Source organism: Polypterus senegalus, chromosome 9, assembly GCF_016835505.1.
Source record: "Polypterus senegalus isolate Bchr_013 chromosome 9, ASM1683550v1, whole genome shotgun sequence".
NCBI lineage: Eukaryota > Metazoa > Chordata > Cladistia > Polypteriformes > Polypteridae > Polypterus > Polypterus senegalus.
In genome coordinates, this window is record NC_053162.1 from 125,811,948 (window position 1) to 125,835,533 (window position 23,586).

General features: G+C 38.6%; 1 protein-coding gene across 3 annotated transcripts in view; it reads left to right on the top strand.

Moving 5' to 3' along the window:
* The window catches only part of ptpn6 (protein tyrosine phosphatase non-receptor type 6), a 175,928-nt gene that overhangs the window by 75,908 nt on the left and 76,434 nt on the right, over window positions 1-23,586 (top strand). For 2 of the 3 annotated variants that reach the window (XM_039763759.1, XM_039763760.1), the window contains exons 2-3: window positions 12,160-12,282; window positions 13,970-14,164. In XM_039763759.1, the coding sequence (XP_039619693.1) occupies window positions 12,160-12,282; window positions 13,970-14,164 (318 nt within the window). Of the gene's footprint in view, window positions 1-1,177; window positions 1,942-12,159; window positions 12,283-13,969; window positions 14,165-23,586 lie in introns of those variants that run through there. The other variant, XM_039763761.1, reaches the window with a different exon arrangement.

The window sequence follows — 23,586 nt, forward strand, 5'->3', positions numbered from 1 at the left end:
TATCTAAGCAAGACCATTATGTGCGGTAGTAACTAATAGGGATCAGACAAATGTCTTCATACAGATAACAAGACTGTATCGTATGGCACTGTTGATCTGTGTATCATTTTAATGTTCACTTTGGGCATTTGATCACAGTTTGTGCAGCACTGGACTGCATGCAAAATGCAAGTAATTATTGATTATCTTCAACATGACTTGGAAATTTTAGTCCTCAACAAAGTACAACTTACAGGAGAATAAAAAGAAGATGGCAGAAATATGTTCAGCACAGTGAAAGAATAATAAGCAATGCAATAATTCCCTTCATATATTTTAAATCATTTCTAATGTTTAATATCATCAACTACATGCAACAGCTTCTTTTGAGTTGTTGAATGTAGTGGAGAAATGCGTACAACAAGGGCGGATCTGGAAACCAAGACAGTAATTAAAAGTGATGCAGTGGTTAGCACTGATGCCTCACAGTTTAAGAGTTTTCATTTAAAATTCTGGCCCAAACACTGTTTGTGTGGAGCGTGCATGTTCTTCTGTTGTGTATCTAGGTATTTCTCATAGTACTCTGGTTTTCTTCCCACATCCCAAAAATGTGCATGTTGAGTTATTAGGCAGAACTAAACTGGCCCCAATGTAGGTTTTTGAAAGTTTTCTTTGCAATTATATGGTGCACTGCCCAGGGTAGGTTCTTGCTTTGTAGCTGAGGCTACCAAGAATGGCACCAGACCCTGTTACGCTAAATGTATTATATGTAAAAATTACTATGATTTTCAATACACTTTAATATTTCAGTTTAGTTTAGTTTATCATATGTACAGAGGGAAGTTTTTGTGGATAAGTAATTAAAAAATACAATATAAATAAACTTAAATTTGAAAAAGCAAGCCCATATTAAGAAGGATTAGGAATATTTAAGTGTATAAAAATATGAAAAAAGATATATATTCGTAACGGAAGTGTACTTGGGCATTTTTTAAAAGGTTAAATAATTAGTGAAAGCAATTCTGAAGCCAAGCCAGGCAACACTACATCACCGCTAAGCTTTCATTCAAAAAAGGAAGTAGATTTGTACAGTGACAGCAGGAATATAATCACTTGTTCTTGTTTTTAGACCAGATGGACTTTTTGCTAAAATGCTAACTTCCTATGTTGCGTACATCAGACACTTGTTGCTGACTTCTTCCTCACGCTCCTGAACTCTTTCAACGCTGCTGACAAATTTCATTGCGAAGGTTAAGCACTCTTAAAACGACACGCAATTAACACTAAAAAAATTGGAGAATACTAGTGGTTGAAGGGGAGGACAACTGAATGAAAGACCAGGGTACGTTAGTCCGCAAAGTGGCTCCAGAGCCAAAAAAAGACCTTCTGCCGGATAGAGTGAAAGCGAAAAGAAGCAAATGACTGAGCGAGCGAGCTAGAAAAGGAAGAGGGCGGTCCAGAGAAGTAACTTTGTAAAGAGAGAAGTTGTCAATTCGCTGCTTTCCGCACCCTCGCGACAGCCACACTTGCAACACAAACTCGTATTGCTAAAGTGCCCAGGAAATTTTGTTTGGTTTGTTTAATAGTTTCAGTGTGATCAGAAGAGGAGGACTAGCTTTACCGCGCTTGTGTCGTCGTCTGAGAATCACCTCTAAAAAGAAAGGAGGCGTATTGCAGGAAGATACGAGACTTCACCTTTACGCCTTTGCAATAAGAGTGTTTGCTTTAGACTGCTGATATTCCAGCGTCACTCTGTTGTTGTTACGTGTGTGGTTTTTGTTTGCTTTTAAACCCACAGAGCCGTATTCCTAGCATTACTTTAAAAGCAGGAGAGAAAGTAAACGCACAGTTAACCTGTCCTCATCTCCGCCCCCTGCCCTTTTTGCCTCTTGTTCCCACGCACCGTTGACTCTGGGATTTGCTGCTTATCAACTGGAAACACTTTTAAAGTGAAATGGTCCGGTAAGTACAAAGTTGTATATTTTTCTTTCTGAAATACATAAGGAGAATCGAGCGTAAGGTGTACCTGATTCATAAGACTCGTTGGCGCTGTCGGAAATGTCTACGCCTTTCTTTAGAGGTTGAGATTTTTAAATGTTACGTACCCTGAGCAGAAGGCTTATTTGCTTATGCTATGTGGTATTTTCATGCAGACTACAGAGGTGCGTCAGACACTAAGTGGTACCTTAGTACAGTGATGAATCTGAGTCTTCCAACTTAAATATAAAACAATTGCTGAGTAAAGTGACAATTTATAACTCTGTAAACCTATGTGTCGGTTTCAGATAACACCGTTGTAACACATCTTCTCATATACCACACTTTCTAATACAATAAAATCTGCAAACAGTATACTGTGTAATCAATTTATGGTTAGTAAAAAACAGCTTTCTCAAACCTTCTTAATCTACTTCAGTGTTGGGGGTAGGAACATTTCCAGGCAGTACTGGGCACAAGGTAGGGACGGACCTCGCCAGTGCACTTGTCCATTGTAGAACTTAACAACATTACACTCTCTAACTTTTTTAATCTAAGTCATCAGTCAAGGTGTGCAAGACAGGAACCGAACCTACTCGTGAAACCAGTCGCTCCCAGTAAAAGAATCACAGCTAACCACTGCATGACACTGGGTGAACAGACGGGATCATGGTCATGTAACAGAGTGAACAAAAAAATAATCTTCTCATGCCTCAAACAGTGCATGAGCATTCCACCTGTCTTCAGATTAATATTAGTTTTAAAGCAAATTAGTAATAAATAAATAAACAATGCAGCACAATTTAGAGTTAATGCTTTTGAACATTTTATTGTTTTGAACTTTACAATAGTAATGAAAAATCCATGTCAGCAGCAGTTGGGACATCTGTGTATGCAATAGAGAGTCAGACTTTATAACATACAGTTAAGCTTCTATGCTCGAAACAGTGTGCTGAGTCAAAGTCAAAAAGGCTTTCTTCTTATGGCCATGTTATTAATCTTTACAACATAACAACTCTGATATTTACAACAAAAAGACAAAGAAGTAGTATTTAAAAAATAAAGTCTCCCAAAAGTTATGTATCCTGAAAATAAGGGCACTGGAAAGCACAAAACCTATAAGCAAACACATCTTCAGCCTAAGTCCAGCTTTATTAAATACCAGCATCAATGAACTAGCACAGCCTTTGCAATATTTGCAGGCCCTGACCTTTGAGGATATCATAAACACATAGATAATTAGGTACCATTTCCTCCAACAGAGGGGCAACAACCAAAGCTAGATTTTGGTGAGTGGCATGGTCAGAATAGACAGTCTGAAAAAGTCCAAGGTTATGGTTTTTCACAAATAATCTGCATGTCAGGGAAACAGGTCACCATAGATAATATAAAGCCAGAAGGGCAACTACCTACTCTTAACTTGGTTTAAAATTTAGTCTATTGTGTTATTTTAATTAAGCAATTAATAATTAAAATACAGGTGATTTTTTTTTTTTTAAGAGAAAGTCTTCATTTTTGACTTAAATGTATGACTCTGTGAATATTATTTGACCAATTTATACTCCAGTCATAAAATATATACATGTAAAATATACATAGAGTATATGTATGCAAATAATAATAATATATGATTGTAAATGGCATGAAAAGGAGTTATATAAACTTCGCCGCTTGTGATGCATAGTTTATGCTTGCTGCAGAACATCACTCTGCTATGCATGTTATATGCCAGTGAAATGTTAGATTCAAGAAGTTTATTGTCATATACACAGTAAAAAAGGTTCTTTATGTTTGTCTATGAATATAGGGATCAAAGAACAAGGAAAATAACATTTAAAGTTTTATTTAAAAACTTTTTGTAGGTGTACAAGAACAGTGATTGATGCTTGTAGAGCTTAATCCTTCACCCATTTCTGGCTGGTTTGCAATCCCAGTCATCTCAGGTCTCCACATTATTCTTGTATCAAGATCTGTTAAATCGTATCATTTTAATATTAAACAGTTTGTAAGTGAAGAAAACCAAAATCAAACCACTATAAATAAAACATATTGGTTTTAGAAACGCATAGCAATGCTCATTTAATTTAAAAACTGGTATAATGTGTTATCTAACCATATGATTAGTATATGAACAAGGCATTTTTCACCAAATAAAAAGAAATACAGTAGAGGCTTTGTAGTCACCTGAAGCACAGAGAAGGGAGAAGGAAATGCAGTTCCTTGCCAAGTACTAAGACACTGCAAGCATTGCATTTTGTTTAAGAACAGCATAGTTTAAATAATATGGGGAAAGTATAAATTATATTGGAATATAATAAGGCTACTAAAATAGAAGCTCACAAATTAAGAGACAGTGGAAACATACACTTGACACCCCATAAATGGGCAATGTTTTCACACTGTCACTATAACTATGTAGGACTTGTTTCTTGTGTTTTGTTTATTTTAATTATAAATTTGCATTCATGCAATCATTATTCTTCTGGTTCTTTTAATGCTTTGGCAAGTCAATGAAGCTCTTTTTGACTTTGAATGTTGTTTGGTTTGTACTAATTTCATTTTTAGGTGTCTGTTGAAGCAGACCAATTTTAAACCTATTATTGTCTCTTCCCTTTTCTTTTCTGACACCTTTAAAGTCTCAGCCCAGAATGTGGAATATTGGTGTTTGCCTTTACTTTTTTATTCTGTGAAGCTGTATGCTGTATTTTATGGAAAAAATGCTGTTTTTAGATATCAAACAAATTAATTACAGATTGTCAATTTTTCATCACAAGGATTACTTTTTCACTTGATTTGGAGATTTGAAATCTTTTGCTTTTGGTTGTTTTGTTAATTATTCAAAATGTTTTATTTAATTTAGTGAACTTATTGTACTATGATAGGGTATGACATCTAACTTTAGAATTATGTCATGATTATTTTTTTAAATGGCCTGGTGCTCTGTCTATGGTTGGTTATTACCTTATCCTCAGGGTAGTCCAGATAGATGTCAAATCACTGCCATACTAAATTGGATTAAGCAGATTTGTAAAGCAAGATATGGATGGACATTTGACACAAATTTCAGAGACTTTTTCTTTACTCTATTTTAAAGTTTTACCACAAGTTTACCATATTAATCTGAAATGGGCTTATGCTCTGCCACTGCTGTCATGCCTAGTCCACTGTGATCCTGAATGGGATTAAGCGGGTTTGAGAATGATTTCTTATGTTAAGAAATTAATTGTAAAGATCATTTATAAGTAAATGATCTTTAGAATGAATTTCTTAAGTGCCTTGTTATCCTGTAGTAATGTGAATACTGTAGTAAATAGGTAATTTTGGAAAAAAAAGTTTCAGTTATATTCTGTAATTCTCAGTATGGAGAAACTGCAGCAACATGACATGTGCCATCATTTTAGCACTGAAATTTTCTTTGACCAAATTAGGATTTTGCTTCCCTTATTCTCATATAAAGGACATCCGTCACCTCATTATTCATGAATATAACAAAACACCATGCATAAGTAAGTAAGTATTTACCCATATATACCAATTTTACCCAAATATGACCATCCTTTCATTTATCAATTTTGCTCAATAAATTCATGGACGCAGGGATCTGTGCCAAGTCAGGAACTCAACAATTGTATATGCAGATCTCTCTGTGGTCATGAACTAGGTACATGAATTGGGAAACTGGTAGAAAACATGACAGTTGAGAGGAGAGATAAAAGACAAGGATAATTCATTTCTAAATCATATTCTGATCCTGTTCTAACAAAAAGAAAAAGGAAAAAAAAAAAGATCTTTTGGACTTAATTTAAGCATGTTGCTGGCTTCTCACTAACACAAACCACAATCAAACTAAAGCCTTTTATAACAACACAATTGGCATTTGATTTTACGGGATTTGTGAAGGCAAACAGAGACTTTGAAGTGACTAATTTTTGAATACAACTGTGGTTTTATGCTGCACAATTACAAAATATGCATATGTTTCGGTGCATATATATATATATATATATATATATATATATATATATATATACACACACACACACTGCACAAAAAATAAGGAACACTTAAGTCACAGATTGGATCGCGATGAAAAAAATATTCAAGTGGAAAATCTTTACTGAGTAATAATGTGTAATTCAATGAGAACAAAATGTTATAACAATGGTCATTGGAAACCATCATCACCAGCTCATTGAGGGCTGGGTTCAATATCCCACTAAAAATCAAAGTCAAAAACTGAAATCACAGGCTGATCTAAAGTTGCATAAATTTCAGTGTGGCAACTCATAATGTGACTCAGTAGTGTGTGTGGAGCCCATGTCACTGTATACACTCCAGAAAGCATCTGGGTATGCTCCTGATGAGACTGCAGAGGGTGTCCTCGGAGATCTCCTCCCAGAACCAGAGCAGAGCATCAGTGAGCTCCTGGACAGTCTGTGGCACTGCTTCTTGATGTTGGATGCACTGATACATAATGTCTCAGATGTTCTCAACTAGATTAAGGTCTGGGAAACGTGCAGGCTGGACAGTGGCATCAATGCCTTCGTCATCCAGATACTGCCTACACACTCCAACCATATTAGGCCAGACATTTTCCTGCACCAGAAGGAACCCAGGGCCCACTACACCAGTATAAGTTCTATGATTGGCTCTGAGGATTTCATCCCGGTATCTAACGGCAGTCATGGTATCGTAGCCTAGCATGTGGAGGTCTACGCGAAACCCATTAAGGTGTGCCTCCCTCAACCATCGCTGACCCACTGCTAAACTGGTCATGTTGGATGATGTTGCAGGCTGCACTGCAAAATTTTCACCATGGTGTCTCCATATTTTTTCACATCCGTCACATATGCTAAATGTGAACCTGCTCTCATTTGTGAAGAGAATGGGAGCCAATGGTGGAGCTGCCAATTATGTATTTTCTGGTGAATGCTAATTTTGCACGGTGATGGGCTGTGAGTACAGGTCCCACTAGACAACAACAACAACAACAACAGCATTATTATTATATAGCACATTTTCATACATACAGTAGCTCAAAGTGCTTTACATAATAAACAATAGAAAAATAAAAGACACAATAAGAAAAACAAAATAAATCAACATTAACATCGAATAAGAGTAAGGTTCAATGGCCAGGGGGGACAGAAAAAACAAAAACTCCAGACGGCTGGAGAAAAAAAAATCTGTAGGGATTCCAGACCATGAGACCGCCCAGTCCCCTCGGGCATTCTACCTAACATAAATGAAACAGTCCTCTTTGGATTTAGGGTTCTCACGGAAGGGCTTGATGAAGATGGTCACGTAGAATTCTGCCTTTTAATCCATCCATCATTGTTGGAGCATCATGAAGCTTTGAGTAGGTGGAGGTGGCGCAGGCCACCACCACAAAGAAACCGGAAAAAGAAACAGAAAAGAGAGTAGGGGTCAGTACGGATTTTAGAGCCACCATGAATAGTTATTATGATGAATTGAACATATAGAGTATCAGGATTAAGTTAAATTGAAGTTATAAAAGGCCATGATAAAGTAATGTGTTTTCAGCAGTGTTTTAAAGTGCTCTACTGTATCAGCCTGGCGAATTCCTATTGGCAGGCTATTCCAGATTTTAGGTGCATAGCAGCAGAAGGCCGCCTCACCACTTCTTTTAAGTTTTGTTCTTGGAATTCTAAGGAGACACTCATTTGAGGATCTGAGGTTACGATTTGGAATATAAGGTGTCAGACATTCCGATATATAAGATGGAGGGAGATTATTTAAGGCTTTATAAACCATAAGCAGAATTTTAAAGTCAATCCTGAATGACACAGGTAAACCAGTGTAGTGACATTAAAACTGGAGAAATGTGTGATTTTCTTTTCCTAGTTAGGATTCTAGCAGCTGCATTCTGCACTAGTTGCAAAGATTTATGTCTTTTTGGGTAGTCCTGAGAGGAGTGCGTTACAGTAATCTAGTCGACTGAAAACAAACGCGTGAACTAATTTCTCAGCATCTTTCAGTGATATAAGAGGTCTAACTTTACTTATGTTTCTTAAGTGAAAAATGCTGTCCTAATGATCTGATTAATATGTGATTTAAAATTCAGATTACAGTCAACAATTACCCCTAAGCTTTTTACCTCCGTCTTGACTTTTAATCCTAATGTATCCAGTTTATTTCTAATAGCCTCATTGTATCCATTATTGCTAATCACTAAGATTTCAGTTTTCTCTTTATTTAACTTGAGAAAGTTACTATTCATCCATTCTGAGATACAAGTCAGACATTGTGTTAGTGAATCAATAGAATGGGGTCATCAGGTGCTATTGATAAGTACAGCTGTGTGTCATCAGCATAGCTGTGGTAGCTCACGTTGTGCCCTGAGATAATCTGACCTAACGGAAGCATGTAGATTGAGAATAACAGCGGACCCAGGATAGAGCCTTGTGGAACACCATATGGATATCATGTGTCTTGAGTTGTAATTCCACAACTAACAAAAATTTTCTCCCTGTCAGGTAGGATTCAAACCAATTTAAGACACTGCCAGAGAGGCCCACCCATTGACTAAGGCGATTTCTAAGAATGTTGTGATCAATGGTGTCAAATGCAGCACTCAGATCTAAGAGGATGAGAACAGATAAATGGCCTCTGTCTGCATTCACTCGCAAATCATTTACTAATTTAACGAGTGGAGTTTCTGTGCTGTGATTTGTTCTAAAACCGACTGAAATTTATCAAGAATAGCATGTTTATTGAGGTGGTCATTTAACTGCATAATGACTGCCTTCTCCAGAACTTTACTTAAGAAGGCAGGTTAGAGATGGGTCTAAAATTTTCAAGAGCGAGGGTCAAGATTATGTTTCTTAAGTAGGGGTTTAACTACAGCAGTCTTAAGACAGTCTGGGAAGACCCCCGTATCTAATGACGAATTTACTATGTCAAGAACATTATCAATTAGCACGCCTGATACTTCTTTGAAAAACCTTGTTGGTATTGGGTCAAGGGCAGGTGGAGGTTTTAATTGAGAGATTATTTTTGTAAATCAGGTAAATCTATCCTAGTGAAAGAGTTTAATTTGTTTATAACAGGATGCTGGGGTTTAGGAGGATCCTTAGTGTTGGAGGGATATACTATGTTATTTCTAATATCATTAATTTTTGATTGAAAAATACAGCATAGCCTCACAGGTTTCACTGGAAGCACTTAGGAGGCATTCCTTTGAGTTACCTGGGTTTAGTAGGCGATCAATTGTAGAAAATAAGACTCTGGGATTACTAGCATTGTTATTTATAATCTTGAGAAATAGCAGCGTCTCTCAAGACGGACAGTGTTATTGTATTCTGTTATTTTGACTTTTAATATTTCATGGTGGATAGTAAGTTTAGTCTTCCTCCATTGACGCTCAGCTCTACGGCATGTTCTCTTTAAATCAGACACTCTTTGGGTCTTCCATGGTATAACAATGCTAGAAGATTTTTTCACTGTCTTTTCAGGTGCAACTATGTCAACAGCAGCTCTCACTTTAGTATTAAATCTTTCCACCTTACTATTTACATTATCCTCACTATTATAGCTGGCACTATAAACGGACTGATTGCTTAGAATGTTTGTAAGTTTTAAAGCTGCTGCGAGTCAAAGAAGCGTTTTTAACAATATGCTTCTCATGAGTGTTTTTATCATTATTTCTATATTAAAAGTAGAAGAAAATGGTCTGATAGACCAATATCAATGATCTGTTTTATATCAACTTTCAGTCCTTTAGTAATCACTAAGTCTAACGTATGACCTGCTTTATGTGTAGGCTGATTTATGAGTTGTCTCAAATCAAAAGAATCCAGGAGGTTCATAAATTCTTTTACTTTTAGATCACACTGATTATCTATATGAAAATTAAAGTCGCCAACTATTAGGAGTGTGTCATAGTTAGTAATTAAAATTGACATTAAGTCAGAGAATTCCTCAAAAAGGCGTTATATTTAGGAGGTCTATACACGGATAATACTAGAACTTGAGAATCTCCATGAATAACAACGGAGATACTCAAAGGACTTGAACTTACCAAAACTGACATCTTTACATTTTAATCGGCTCGAGTAAATGTTAGCCATTCCGCCTCCCTTTTTCCCCTGGCGATCTGCACGAGTAAAACTGTAATCTGGAGGCGCAGATTCGATTAAAACAGCCGCGCCATCTGAGCTAAGCCACGTTTCACTTAGTGCAATAAAATCCATTTTTTTATCACTAATAAGATCGTTGATAAAAAGTCTTGTTAGTTAAAGCTCTAACATTTAATAGTGCCATATTTAATGTTTCGGAGGTTCCAAGATGAATACTATGTGCGTTATTGATATTTGGAATAGGAACTAATTTATTTTTATTAGCGCCGCTCCGTGTGTATTTTTTATTTAATCTGTTATCTGTTTTTATAGTTTTAATACATTGTTCCTCTAAAATAGTAATTTTAATTAGATTATTGGAGTTTATGCCATATTTCCTAGATTTTCTACATGCATTGAGATTGCTTATTACAGTATTAATGTTGTGCACTTTAACGGAAGATTCTATTAAACACTAACACTAGAGAACGTGGGGCCCTCATGCCATCCTCATGAAGTCTGTTTCAGGTAATTGTTTTACCGCAGTTCTCCTTCTGTTTTTCCTCGCATAAAGGAGCAGATACCAGACTGCTGCTTTGTTGATGCCCTTCTACAGCCCTGTCCAGCTTTCCTCATATAACAGCCTGTCTCCCGTTATCTCCTCCATGCCATTAAGACTGGGAGAAACAGCAAATCTTCTTGTGACAGTATGTATGGATATGCCATCCTGGAGAAGTTGGACTACCTGTGCAACCTGAATAGGCTAGAGTATGCTACCAGTAGTAACAAGGACACTAGCAAAACTAGAGAAGAATCAGTAAGGAAAAATAAGGAGAGAGCAATTGTCTGTAGCCACCACCTGTAAAACCATTACCTTTTTAGGGGGTGTCTTGCTGTTGCCTCTCCAGTGTAGCTGTTGTCACTTTCATTTGCACCAAAACAGGTGAAGGTGACTCATAATCGCTTATGGTTTCTTACTGGACAGTTTGATATCTCTGAAGCTTATTTGACTTGGCGTTAAACTGAGATGATTAAGTTTTCCCTTATATATATATATATATATATATATATATATATATATATATATACTGCTCAAAAAATATATGTATACTGTGGTGGGCTGGCGCCCTGCCTGGGGTTTGTTTACTGCTTTGCGCCCTGTGTTGGCTGGGACTGGCTTCAGCAGAGCCCCGTGACCCTGTAGTTAGGATATAGCGGGTTGGATAATGGATGGATGGATTGATATATATGTATAAGAATGTGTGTGTGTGTGTATAATAGTACAATATATAATAAATATGTAAGTACACTATATGTAGTTTGGCACATATTGCATACTTCTCAAGAAATACTGCTTTTACCATAAATAAGGAGCACCTGAATTTTGAAACACAATTTCCAGGAGAAGCCTAGATAGAAAGGATTAAATATTACGCTTGCTCAGTACCATTTGGGAATAAGAAATAGTGTAAAATGAATGACCAATTCTACACTGTTCTTTAATGATCTGATTTAGATAATTCTGCTATATTCTGTAAATTTAATAATTGTTCTATTCATATTATTTGTATAGCAGAGCAAGCATAGCTAGAATGCAATTGCCAGTGTTATGGTTCATGTTAAAACATGATCTGTCTAGCTTAGTTATTTCATGTTATCAGTCTTGAATGGGTCATTATATGTTATACTGCTTACATTGTAAGACACCCTTACAGTGTATTCAGTTTACACTGTAGATTAATGAATATTGTTATAATAATGAGACTAATGACCTCTGTAATTAATGTATAGATTGTCCACTATAGAAGATGTGTAGTGATATGGTGGTTCATTCTGTTGCCTCATAGTACCTGGATCCTAATTTTTCAAAATATGCTTGTTAGATTTTCAACTCTAAACTAGCAGTATTTGTATGAGTAAACTTTTGTTGAATTACTTTTCTTCTGCTATTGGTTGTTGCCTTCTGATACCTCAAGTCACGGATCACATAAACTATTTGCTGAAAAAAAGTTTTATTGAAATTTTCTGAATGTATCTCATCCTATCAGAAAATAGATTGCAGCTAATAATGTAAGCAATACCTTCTAGATTATTATTGACATACTCTGCTTTTTTCCTTTTCTAGGTGGTTTCACAGAGATTTAAGTGGAATTGAAGCTGAAACCTTGTTGAAATCTCGAGGTGTACATGGAAGCTTTCTTGCTAGACCAAGCAAGAAGAATGCTGGAGATTTTTCTCTCTCTGTGAAGTGAGTATCAGTTAGCTGTATGGCTGGCAGCCATACCACATGCATTTCAGAACAGGTCATCCACCTGAAGCTATGCATGTTTGGACCCGGCCAATACTTGTATGAAAAGTTTGGGCTGTTGCTAGAAGAGGTGTTGGTGAGGCCAGCAGGTGTTTCTTACCCTGTGGTCTGAATGTGGTTTCCCAATGCCCCAGTGCAGTGATGGGGACACTGTGCTGTAGAAATGGTGCCATCCTTCAGACAAGATGTAAAACCGAGGTCGCGGCTGTCTGTGGTCATAAATGATCCTTGGGCATCCTTCGTAAAGAGAAGGGTGTATCCTGATGTCCATGCTAAATTGCCTTTCATGACCTAGTCATTCTGGCCCCCTAATCATCACTTGTCTCTAATTGGCTATATCTCTCTCATCACTTCACCACTTAATAGCTAATGTGTAGTGAGTGTACTGGCACAAAAATGTCTGTCATCGCATCATCCAGGTGCATGTTATACATTAGTGGTGATTAAAGTAGCTGGCCACTCACTATGGAAAAAATTAAAGAGCTTCGGATAGTGAGGAAAGTACTATATAAATGTAAAGAATTTATTATTATTGTTATTTGGATTATCCTGCCTGAGAAGTATTGAGAGTAGCCAATTTTTGCAATCACATTTTTTGTAAAAAAACAGACATACCTAATAGAGAAATTACTGAAAAATAACAAGAATCATGGTGCAGTCAATGGCAAGCAAATGCATTTCTTCCTTCAGTTACTTTGATTATTTCAAGAAAAACAAAATTCCATTCATTTACCAAATACATTTAGTCCAGTTTTAGAGCTGTATGGCAGCCTATACCAGAAACAATGGGTACAAGACAGTAGTTCACATGCATGAGGCTCCAGTTCATTTTGCACACATGTCCACACTTATTAACACAGAGTACTCACTGAATTGCCAATCATCTTATACATCATAGGCATATCACATGAAAAAGTTGTACCTTTTGTGAACGGAACCCGGGCACAGACAGGCAGACATGTTTTCCACCACCACACGTTTATTTACAACATTCAAAAGTGCAAACAAACACCCAAAGTCCTGGCCACACTATGCCTTACACTCTTCAGGCCGCCTCCTTGCCTCCTCTGCAAGCTCAGTCCTTCCTTCACTCCCGACTCCAGCCTCGAATGAAGGGAGGCGGCCCCTTTTATCCTCACCCGGATATGCTCCAGGTGCTCCCCGGCAATCACCCACCAACATGCCCCTGTGTGGCGGAAGTGCCGACTGTACTCCCGGAAGCACTCCGGGTGTCCCTGCTTCTCTTCCCCCCAGCACTTCCTTGTGTGGCGGAAGTGCTGAGGTCCATGATATCATCCATAAAATTTAACTTTTGCAGTGTGAAATGAAAGGAGTGTTTAATGCTTAAGATCATACTGGTTGTTGTTTTAAATACAATTGTGCTTCATAATTCATAATAAATTCTCTATAATGAGACCACAGCTATTTAAAAAAAGTCATAATTTGTGCTGATTGGTTTACTGAGGAAGGTATACCAAAATTGAGCTGATAGGTTTGTAAAATAGATTGAAACATATGGAATTATCTTTGTCTTATTATAATAAATTGTTTACAATTCCTTCAGAGTTGTTGAAACATATGGAATTATCTTTGTCTTATTATAATAAATTCTTTACAATTCCTTCAGAGTTGGAGAGGTGGTGACTCATATTCGTATCCAGAACACTGGTGACTACTATGACCTGTATGGTGGGGAGAAGTTTGCCACATTATCTGAGCTTGTGGAATACTATACCACTGAACACGGAACCCTGCAAGACAAAGATGGCACAATCATTGAACTGAAATATCCTCTTAACTGCTCTGACCCTACCAATGAAAGGTAGGATGAAATGACACTATTTAACTGTTAGATGTTCAAGTTATTCTTAAACAACCTTTGTTAAACTATTGCCCGTCTTGGAGAATGCTATCACAGGGAACTTAACAAAACATGAAAGAACACAGTTTTGAATTAAGGTTAAATAAAGTGTTTAATTGAATTAGGGCTATTTATTGATTGAAAAACTGAATACATGGTCTAATAGAACTTGTGATGGACTTTTATACAGTGAAAGAATATGTGTTTTGAAGTTTTTGGAAGTCTACTATTAGCAGTGTGCATGTATGTACAAGTCTATGACTATTTTCGCTCTAACAGTGTAATTATATGTTTTAACATAGTGGTTAAATTGTTTTGAAACAGCAAAATTACATAATTATATCTTCCTTCTTTCAAATGCTAAGGAGCAAACAGTTATTTTTTAATGATTGTTAGAAAAACTAACATTTTTTAAATAAGGGTACATAAGTTAATTTTATTCAATGGAAAACACAAATTAGTTTACCTAGTGTAACCCTATTTCAGGTATGCTCCCAGTCCCAGAAACCTGTGGAAAACAAAAAAAAAAAAAATTGAGAAACACTTCTAGTCTATACATAAAGTGCTGTGTTATCTGTCTAAAATAACTTTTCTAATCTAGTACAATCCAACTCGGGGTTGCATTAAGCCTGAGCCTATCTCAGAAGCACTTGGAACAAGGCAGGAAACATCATGGACAGTGCATCCATTTACCTCAGTAAATGATAATGCTTTATTCTGTTCATTTATGCTAATATAATGCAATAACTCTGTAGATGCAGGAGCAGAGAATAAGTATTGTATATGTGGGTTAGCTTTTTATCAAATTTCCATTAAATTTAAGAGTTTGCCTTATTTAGCAGTATTACAAAATATTAAAAGTAATGTTTCGTTTTGAAAATAAATGCAAAGAAGTTTACATTAATAAAACATTGGGGAAAAAATACAGAGCTGAGGTCTGTGTAACTAATATTCCTTCTTGCATTTTATTCTGATTATAGTCTTAATTGTCTTAGTAAGGTGCACTCATCCAGCTGGCATGTAATCAGAAAGTGAATATATACAGTTTATTTAAGTTGATTTTGGAATAATTCATCTTAACTTTAGTACATTCATCCCTGTCAGTTTTTATTAGTTTGTAGTTTAAACAATTATTTTGTTTTCCAGTATATTTATTTTTATTTGATTATAAAATGTTAATTTTCTTCAGATGAAAAAACCTACATAGGCATTGAGGACATACGTAGTCTCCACACCAACAGTAACTGGACTAGCTCTTGAACTCAGAGTTTGAACCTATGTGTGAGGATAAAGAGCTATTCCATGTTCCACTGTTCCACATAGTGTATACTGTATAAAAATGTGCTTATTTATTTTAAATAAGATAACTGGTTTCCATTTAAGAGATGTGTCCATATAATAAAGTGCAAATGTCTTTGTTTGTGTCCGGTCCCTCTGTGCAATCTGAATAGTCAGATGTGCTTTCGTCTGATTAGTCAGTTTCGCTGTCATTGCTCAGTCAAATGTAATCAAGACAGGAAGTTCTGGGCAGAAGACGTTGTCGCACATGCAGATGCCGTGAAAGGGTATAGGAGGAGTGTGGACAGTTGCCTTTAATCACAAGAAGTATTTGCAAGATTGTGAATGATTTTTTTCCAGTTGGTTTTGGGGGCCCTACTACCATTAGTGGTAGTCAAAAAGCAGACAGGAGGAGCAACGCGCCTCAGAATGACAGTCTGAAAAGCAGGCTTTAAGGGAATGCAATTTAGAGAAGAAGCACTGGGCAGGAAAGGTTGAAAGACACAAGTTACTGAACAAAGGCACAGGGCTGAGGGTACATTATAGACAAGAGATATCAAATATTTTTAAGTGTATTCGATTACATGTCTTTGAATCGGTTTATACAGGTTTCATAATGTGTTATACTGTTTTCATCTTGACTTTAACCTGAATATTGTAAATCTAATAATTTAAATAAATTAAAAAACTAAAAATGTTTTTATGGTGGTAAAGATGTTAGCTTTAATATCTCACAGTTACAGGAGAGTTACTTACTTACTTAGACTTAGTGCGTCTTGGGCCATGTGGTGCATTGGTCAACAGGTATTCTCCATCAAGTCCTGTTCCTAGCTATGGCTGCAGCATCATTCCACTTTATGTTGAGGGCTGCAAGGTCTTCTTGAAAGTTCACACGCTAGGTCATCAATGGGCTCCCTTTCTCCCATTTATCATTCTTTGGTTTCCAATAAATCACCATATTTGGGATTTGGTGATTGGGCAGATATAACACATGGCCTGCAAGGCACATGCAGTGAGCAGTGATGATGTCTTCCAGTTTCTGTTGTTTGTGGTTCATTCGTGGTAGGTGATGCCCAAAATCCGTCATATGCACCACTGATTGAAGACATTGAGCCTCTGAGCTACGCCCCTCATCATTCTCCAAGTCTTGCTGGCATATGTGGCAGTTGGGACCATAATACTGCTGTAGAGGCACAGTGTTACGACCTTGGTGATCAATGTTGTTGAACAAATCTTTGTTGGAAGACAGTACAGTAATCCCTCGCTATATCGCGCTTCGACTTTCGCGGTTTCACTCTATCGCGGATTTTAAATGTAAGCACATCTAAATATATATCACAGATTTTTCGCTGGTTCGCGGATTTCTGCAGACAGTGGGTCTTTTAATTTATGCTACACGCTTCCTCAGTTTGTTTGCCCTGTTGATTTCATACAAGGGACGCTATTGGCGGATGGCTTAGAAGCTACCCAATCAGAGCATGTATTACATATTAACTAAAACTCCTCAATGCTGTAAGATATGCATCCCGCGCGGAGCTTGATTGTTTGCTTGTCTCTGCCTCTCTCTCACCCTCTCTGACATTCTCTGCGCCTGATGGAGGGGCTGTTTGCACAGAGGCTGTTTGCTTAAAAGATACTGACGCTCCTCTAAAAAAATGCCGCTTTATTGCGGTGCTCGGCATATTTAAAAGCACAAAAGCACACGTATTGATTTTTTGATTGTTGCTTTAATCTCGCTCTCTCTCTGACGTTCTCTGCGCCTGACGGAGGAGATGTGAGCAGAGGGGCTGTTTGCACAGAGGCCGTTTGCTTAGAAGATACTAACGCTCCTCTAAAAATGCCGCGGCAAACTTAAAAGCACAAGTATTGATTTTTTGATTGTTTGCTTTTCTTTGCTCTCTCTCTCTCTCTCCCTCTGAAATTCTCTGCTCCTGAAGAGAAGAAGATCTATTTGCATTCTTTTAATTGTGAGAAAGAACTGTCATCTCTGTCTTGTCATGGAGGACAGTTTAACTTTTGACTAAAGGGTGTTATTTCATGTCTAGAGGGCTCTAATAATGTTAACAGTGTGGGAGAGTTTATAAGGGCTTAAAATATATAAAAATAACTACACAAACATATGGTTTCTACTTCGCGGATTTTCGTCTATTGCGGGGGGTTCTGGAACGCAACCCCCGCGATCGAGGAGGGATTACTGTAACAGGAGACTAGGTCTGAATTCAATTATGGACTCTTATCTCTTTTTAGAGGTGACATGTTCCCCTTAGTCGATGTGAGCTGTTTCTATGCATTTTGCTTTTCTTCCACACTATAAAAAAGATTTGAAGGTTAGATTGTTTAATAACTGTAACTTGAACAGTTTTCCAAATCTCTACATCTTTGAGAGGAACACTAGTGTACCCATTGGAAGACTATTGCCGACTTAGGAAGAATATGCAGCCTTGATCAGGTGTGGAAATTGAACTGAGGATGTATGATCCAAGAAGCAGCACCCCTAATTACTGCAAAACCCTAAGAGAAAAATAAATGGAACATCTTTAGAAAAGCTAGGAAAGCTTACCTAGTTTTGTATATCCTTTAAACAATTCTACTTACATACCCATAACTAAGTGGCCAGTGTATTTAGTATGGCTATCCTAAAATTCTTGGTCCTCTTTTTTTTTTTCCCCCTGAGGGCATAGAATTAGTAAGGTGTTGAAAAGGATTCTGGCCTATGTCCACTTTAATCTGTTAAATTTTTTTTGCATATTACCTGCAGGTGGATCTTTAATCCAAAAAAGAGCATCGTATCTCATACTGCAGACACTGAGTCAAATTGAGATGTAGTGACTGTGGAGGGCATTGCCAATTTCTTAAACCATTTCATTATTTTTTTGCTGCCTTTTGCTATGGAACATCATTCTGTTGTACCTGTTCAACACTGTTCAATGCCATAAAGAAATTAGCATGAGTTGTAAAGATGTTCATATATCTTGTAACATTCATCTGTGCTCTTTTCTAATCTAATCCTCACATCCCATGAATAGTCACCCCACATCCTTACACTTCCTTAGCCAACTTATCCAGACAGCAATGACTTTTTGTCTGTTTCACTGTATCTTGGCTGACTGTTCAGTGTAAATTAGTTGGATCTGGAATTCATTAGTCAAGGCGATTTAAATTTTTACAGTTCTTGATTGTTGAATGTTTATGTTACTGAATTAATTGCTACCACACCCTATGCTTTTTGCTGATGGGACATATTATGGGGTACTCAGATGCGATAACCTGTCTGTGGTAAGGTGTAACAAGTTGTGGACCCTAAAATGCCTGTTTGGGCATCAGTGTTGTAGTCAGCTGTTAGCTGACTTATTGTATCATGTCTTCTACTAAGCATGAGTCCCATTTCAGTTTCCCTTATCAATAATATGATTCCAGTCACATGCCCTCAACACGCTAGATGTTCTTTGTGACAGATGGCCTTTTGTTAGTATGCTGCAATTTTTCTAGCATGGTTTCTTAATACACTATATCTGGTGTGTCAAGCGTAACATCAAGAGAGGACAATTGGGGTGCCAAGATAGCCACCCCATATATTTGGAAGCATCAAGATTAAAAACACACACAAAATAGTGCAGAGTTGTGTCCACAGATGCGAGTTCAAGACAAAACTGTTCCAAGATGGCAAAGCAGTCAGTTTTGGGTTGTTCTGACAGGAAAAGGCAGGTCCAGGTGGATGGGCAGAAGAAGTGATGTCAGAAGTGTCCTATCCATCAATCAACCAGTCTGCAGACGGAGAAAGAGAGAGCAGCATAAGGATACAGCTCCAACCCCTGGAGCGGGAATAGAATTGCAGTCACTAGTGCCTTTTAGCTGTCCCCTATGTGTACACGCGTCACAGACCCATCGGGTTGGACAGTCCGAACTGTGAGGTTATGAGCCCAAGAAAGAGCATCGGCGTTGGCATAGAGAGAACCATGAAGATGGAGGACTTTGGACCGAAATGGCAGAAGGTCCAAAAACCATCTGGTGACCCGCGAATTTGATTCCTTGTGAATTGCTGTCCACTGTAAAGGTGCATGATCAGTCACCAGATTGAACTTGCAGCCCAGTACCCACCAGGGCCTCTCTTTCCACCACCGCATACTTGGTCACCTAGTTTCCGGCTCAGGAACATGATGGGATGTTCAACACCTTTGGTGCTTTGGTTCGACACGGCACTGAGACTTGTGTCTGAAGCATCAGTCTATAAGAAAAAAGGCAGAGAAAAGTCAGGAGTTATCAATACAGGTACTGATGTAGGGGCCTGTTTTAAGCCACAGAATGCAGTGTAAGTTTTAACATATCATATCACGATATTCTGAGCCTGCTTCTTTATGAGATTTGTCAAGGGAGTTGCCCTCTGGCAGAAACAGAGAATAAACTGGCAGTAGAACCCAACCAAACCCAAGAAAGCTTGGACCTGCCACTTGGTCTTCAGATGGGGCCATTTCATGAGGGCATCGACTTTGGGGCATTGTGGTCACACTGTACCTCTGCCCACCAAGTAGCCTAAATATTTGGCCTCCATCAAACAAAAGAAACATTTCTTCGCAATGATCCGGAGACCAGATTTGCTTAGTGCCAGGAGCACTGTGCATCTCCTCATTTGCGGATTCTGTTAAACTAATTTGCCAGTACTCTTTTGTCATGTCAGGAGGAGCTCGTCCACTTGTTGCATCAGGTTAGCATCGAATTAGGAGACTTGGTTAAGTTGGGGGAAGTTATTACTAAAGTGCAAACTGCCATCCAGTCTCAAGGACCAGGATAGTGGGACTTTTTCCAGGGACTAAAACTTTTTTCATTTTCACCAAGATCTAGCATTCTCCTGATCTCAGGCTCTGATTCTGCTTGTTTTGTCTCTGGGAGGCAGTACGGGCGTTCTCAAATTACAACTCTGTGATAATGTCATGTGCAGCAGAGTGGTCCTTCTGGGTCATTCATTCACATCTTATAGGACAAACAAGATAACTGCTTCAAGCTCATGTCATTTTGGTATCAAATCTGTGTCAAAATTAAGGGTCAAAGAATGAAAGAGGCTAGTCAGAGTAGGGATCGGGCTCCCTGTCCTTCCGTGGTTTCAGCATGTTCACGTGGTACACTTGTCCATTGGTCAATGATTCCGTTTTTTCACTGAATAATCAACCAGTCCTTCCTTAATTTAGTAGGGTCCTTGCCAATGTGCCAGTAATTTGTAATGTGAAGTGGGAAAGAGTACCATGACTCAATCTCCAGAGTTGAGTCACGATCGTAATTGTGAGCCATTGCTGTTTACACAAGGCTTCATGTTTTCTTTTAGAGTAGATCTGATTTTTTTTCAAATCTATCACGTAATTGTGCGATATATTACAAAATATTAGTTGGCAGGACTGCCTCTTCCTCCCTGACCTCTTTTAGAATATCCAATAATCTACGGTGTTGTCATCCCTATAATGATTGAAATGGGAAAGAAGACCATGGCGGCTTGTGGAACCTCCAGGTATGAATGACGTGAGGGGGAGTAGTTGATCTCAGTCCCTTCCATCCTTGCTGACCACCTTGTGCAGTATCTGTTTGAACATCTGATTAAACCGCTCCAGTAAACCGTCATTTTGAAGATGATACACTGAGGTTTTTAAGTGCTTAATTTTGTATAATTTGGCAATCTCCCTCAACGTTTCTGAGCTGAAAGGTGTCTTTTGAACCATTAGGACTTCTTTAGGGATGCTGACTGCAAAAACCCATATCAGTTCCTGTGAGATGTTTTTGGAATTGGCTACTCTCAGGGGGTTAGCGTCTTTGTATCATGTAGTATAATCTACAATCACTAATATATATTTATGGCCAAAAGCTGAGGGTTCAAGGAGTCCTACATCTACCCCTGTGTGCTCAAATGGGACATCGATCAGCGGGATGGGGATGAGAGGAGCACAGTCCTTCCGAGGAATCTGCTGCAACTGACATTCTGGAAAGAAAGAACAAAAGCGACAGACCTCCTTATTAATCCCTGGCCAAAAAAATCAGAGCTTGATCCACTCTGTCGTCTTCTTGGCTACCAAGTGGGTGCCTAGGAGATGAGCATGTGCTAATTCGCAACCCTGCCACCGGTAATTTTGCAGAACTAACAGCAATGACCTTGCATCACCCTAAGACTCTGCTACATGGCAAAATAAATCATTATAAGTCACGAAGTGTGGACCTGGTGGCATGGATAAGAAGTTCATTGTCAGTCTGTCACATCAACCGCATTCTTGGCAAACTTTAAGGAATCATCATTCCAATGTTCTCTTTTGAAAGAGGTTGCCATTTTCTGAAATTGAAAATGTAAGTCTAAGAGTGGATCTGGAGTGAACTCAGTAGGCGGAACAGGCGTATGTCGCCCACGTCATAATGGGTAGGCACATGACCCTGCTCTTTGGCCAGCTGACTGTGTGATGTGGAAACAGCTTGAGATTGGTTCTCCCCAGCTGTTGCAAGGCCCAGTGTTTTAGACGGGCCGATTTGTGGTTCTGCGCATTTACTTTGTAACCAGTCCCACCCCAGTATCACAGGATAAGGTAAACTGCGCAAGACATCCACCCTGCTCGTTCAAGTTGCCCCATGGTAGGGGATTATAAGTTAGGTGAACCTGTACCACTGAGTTTCCCCACGGATCGAAGTTAGAAGGGTCGATCTAAATTCTCATTGTTGCTGTAGCAGTGGAAATGTTGCCTTTGGAATCTAAAAGAGATGTGACCCTGTGCCCATTGATAATTACCACCCCAGTGCAAGGAAGGGATAGGGGATTGGCAGTGAAACAATACCTCTTACCTCACACCCAAATGCAGTCAGTCAACTCACTGAAGTGGAGACAAGTCACGGTGGAATGGTTCGTCTCCTTATACTTGGAACAGTGGGGAGGGGGCACATGCTGCTTCTTCAATTTTTCAAATGATTCCGTCTTGTGGCAGGAAGGCTTAGGGATGGCAACACGTCCCAAGAGGGACATCTGGCAATCAACAGCCTGTTCTGAGCACTCAACATGTGAAGGCCGCTTGAGGGCTGCAATTAGGTCATACATGTTGTTATACAGTATTTCAGCCACCAGACTGGCTGGATGAGTTAATCGGGGAGGGTGTTCACTAGGAGGTTACAGATTATGACTTCAACCATTTTTTAGGGTCATTTATTTCTGGCCATAGCCAATGCCTGACTCTCCCCCAGAGTTCAAATATTTGAGATTGGGTCAGACCTCCACTCCGAACAAGCCCTTGCCTGCTGGTCTAGACTAACTCCATACCTCAACAGCACCTCAGCCTTGAAGTGATCATAAGCCACGGCAACCTGCTCATTTAGGTCGTAATAGGCCAGATAAACCAGTCCCTTCAAAAATGGCACCAGTATGTGCACCCAGTCCAATACTCCAATTCAATACTCTCCCAGCGATGGCAGCTATATTCTCAAACACCAAACGGTATGTATCAATAGCATCATCGGTGCATAACAGCAACAATAACTGGGATGGACTCATCAGTCGTTCCTGCTGGAGGATAGCGCACGTTTGACTATGTACCTGCGCCTCAGCAAGCCAAGCCCATTGTTCCCCTTCCTGGACCTTTATTGCCCAGAGTTCAGTTGCCATGGCCTAAAGAAGAGCTGCCATGTCCTGTTGCTCCATCATCCTAGCAACAAATTCTGCTGACTGTGCCACTGTAACAGAAAGAGAGTTGACAACAGTAAAGAGTTGGTTTTCCAAGACAGCCACCTCGTATATTTGGAGGCAGCAAGATTAAAAGAACATGCAAAATACTGCAGAGTTGTTTCTACAGGCATGAGTTCAAAACGGAGGTGTCCTAGCTGTCAATCAACTGGTCTGCAGAGGGAGAAAGAGAGAGAGGCATTAAGACACAGTGCAAACCCCTGGAGTGGCAATAGAATTGCAGTCTCTATCGCCCTTTAGCTGTCCCCTATGCGTATGTGTGTGACACAGGTAATTATTGACAAGCTGTATACACAACCATACCAAGCATAACCATAGCCATAAGAAGCCATAGATAACTGCTTTTTGCTTGTATGGTCTACACATACAGTATGATGCTGTCACTGCTTTTAACAATAAATTACATGGA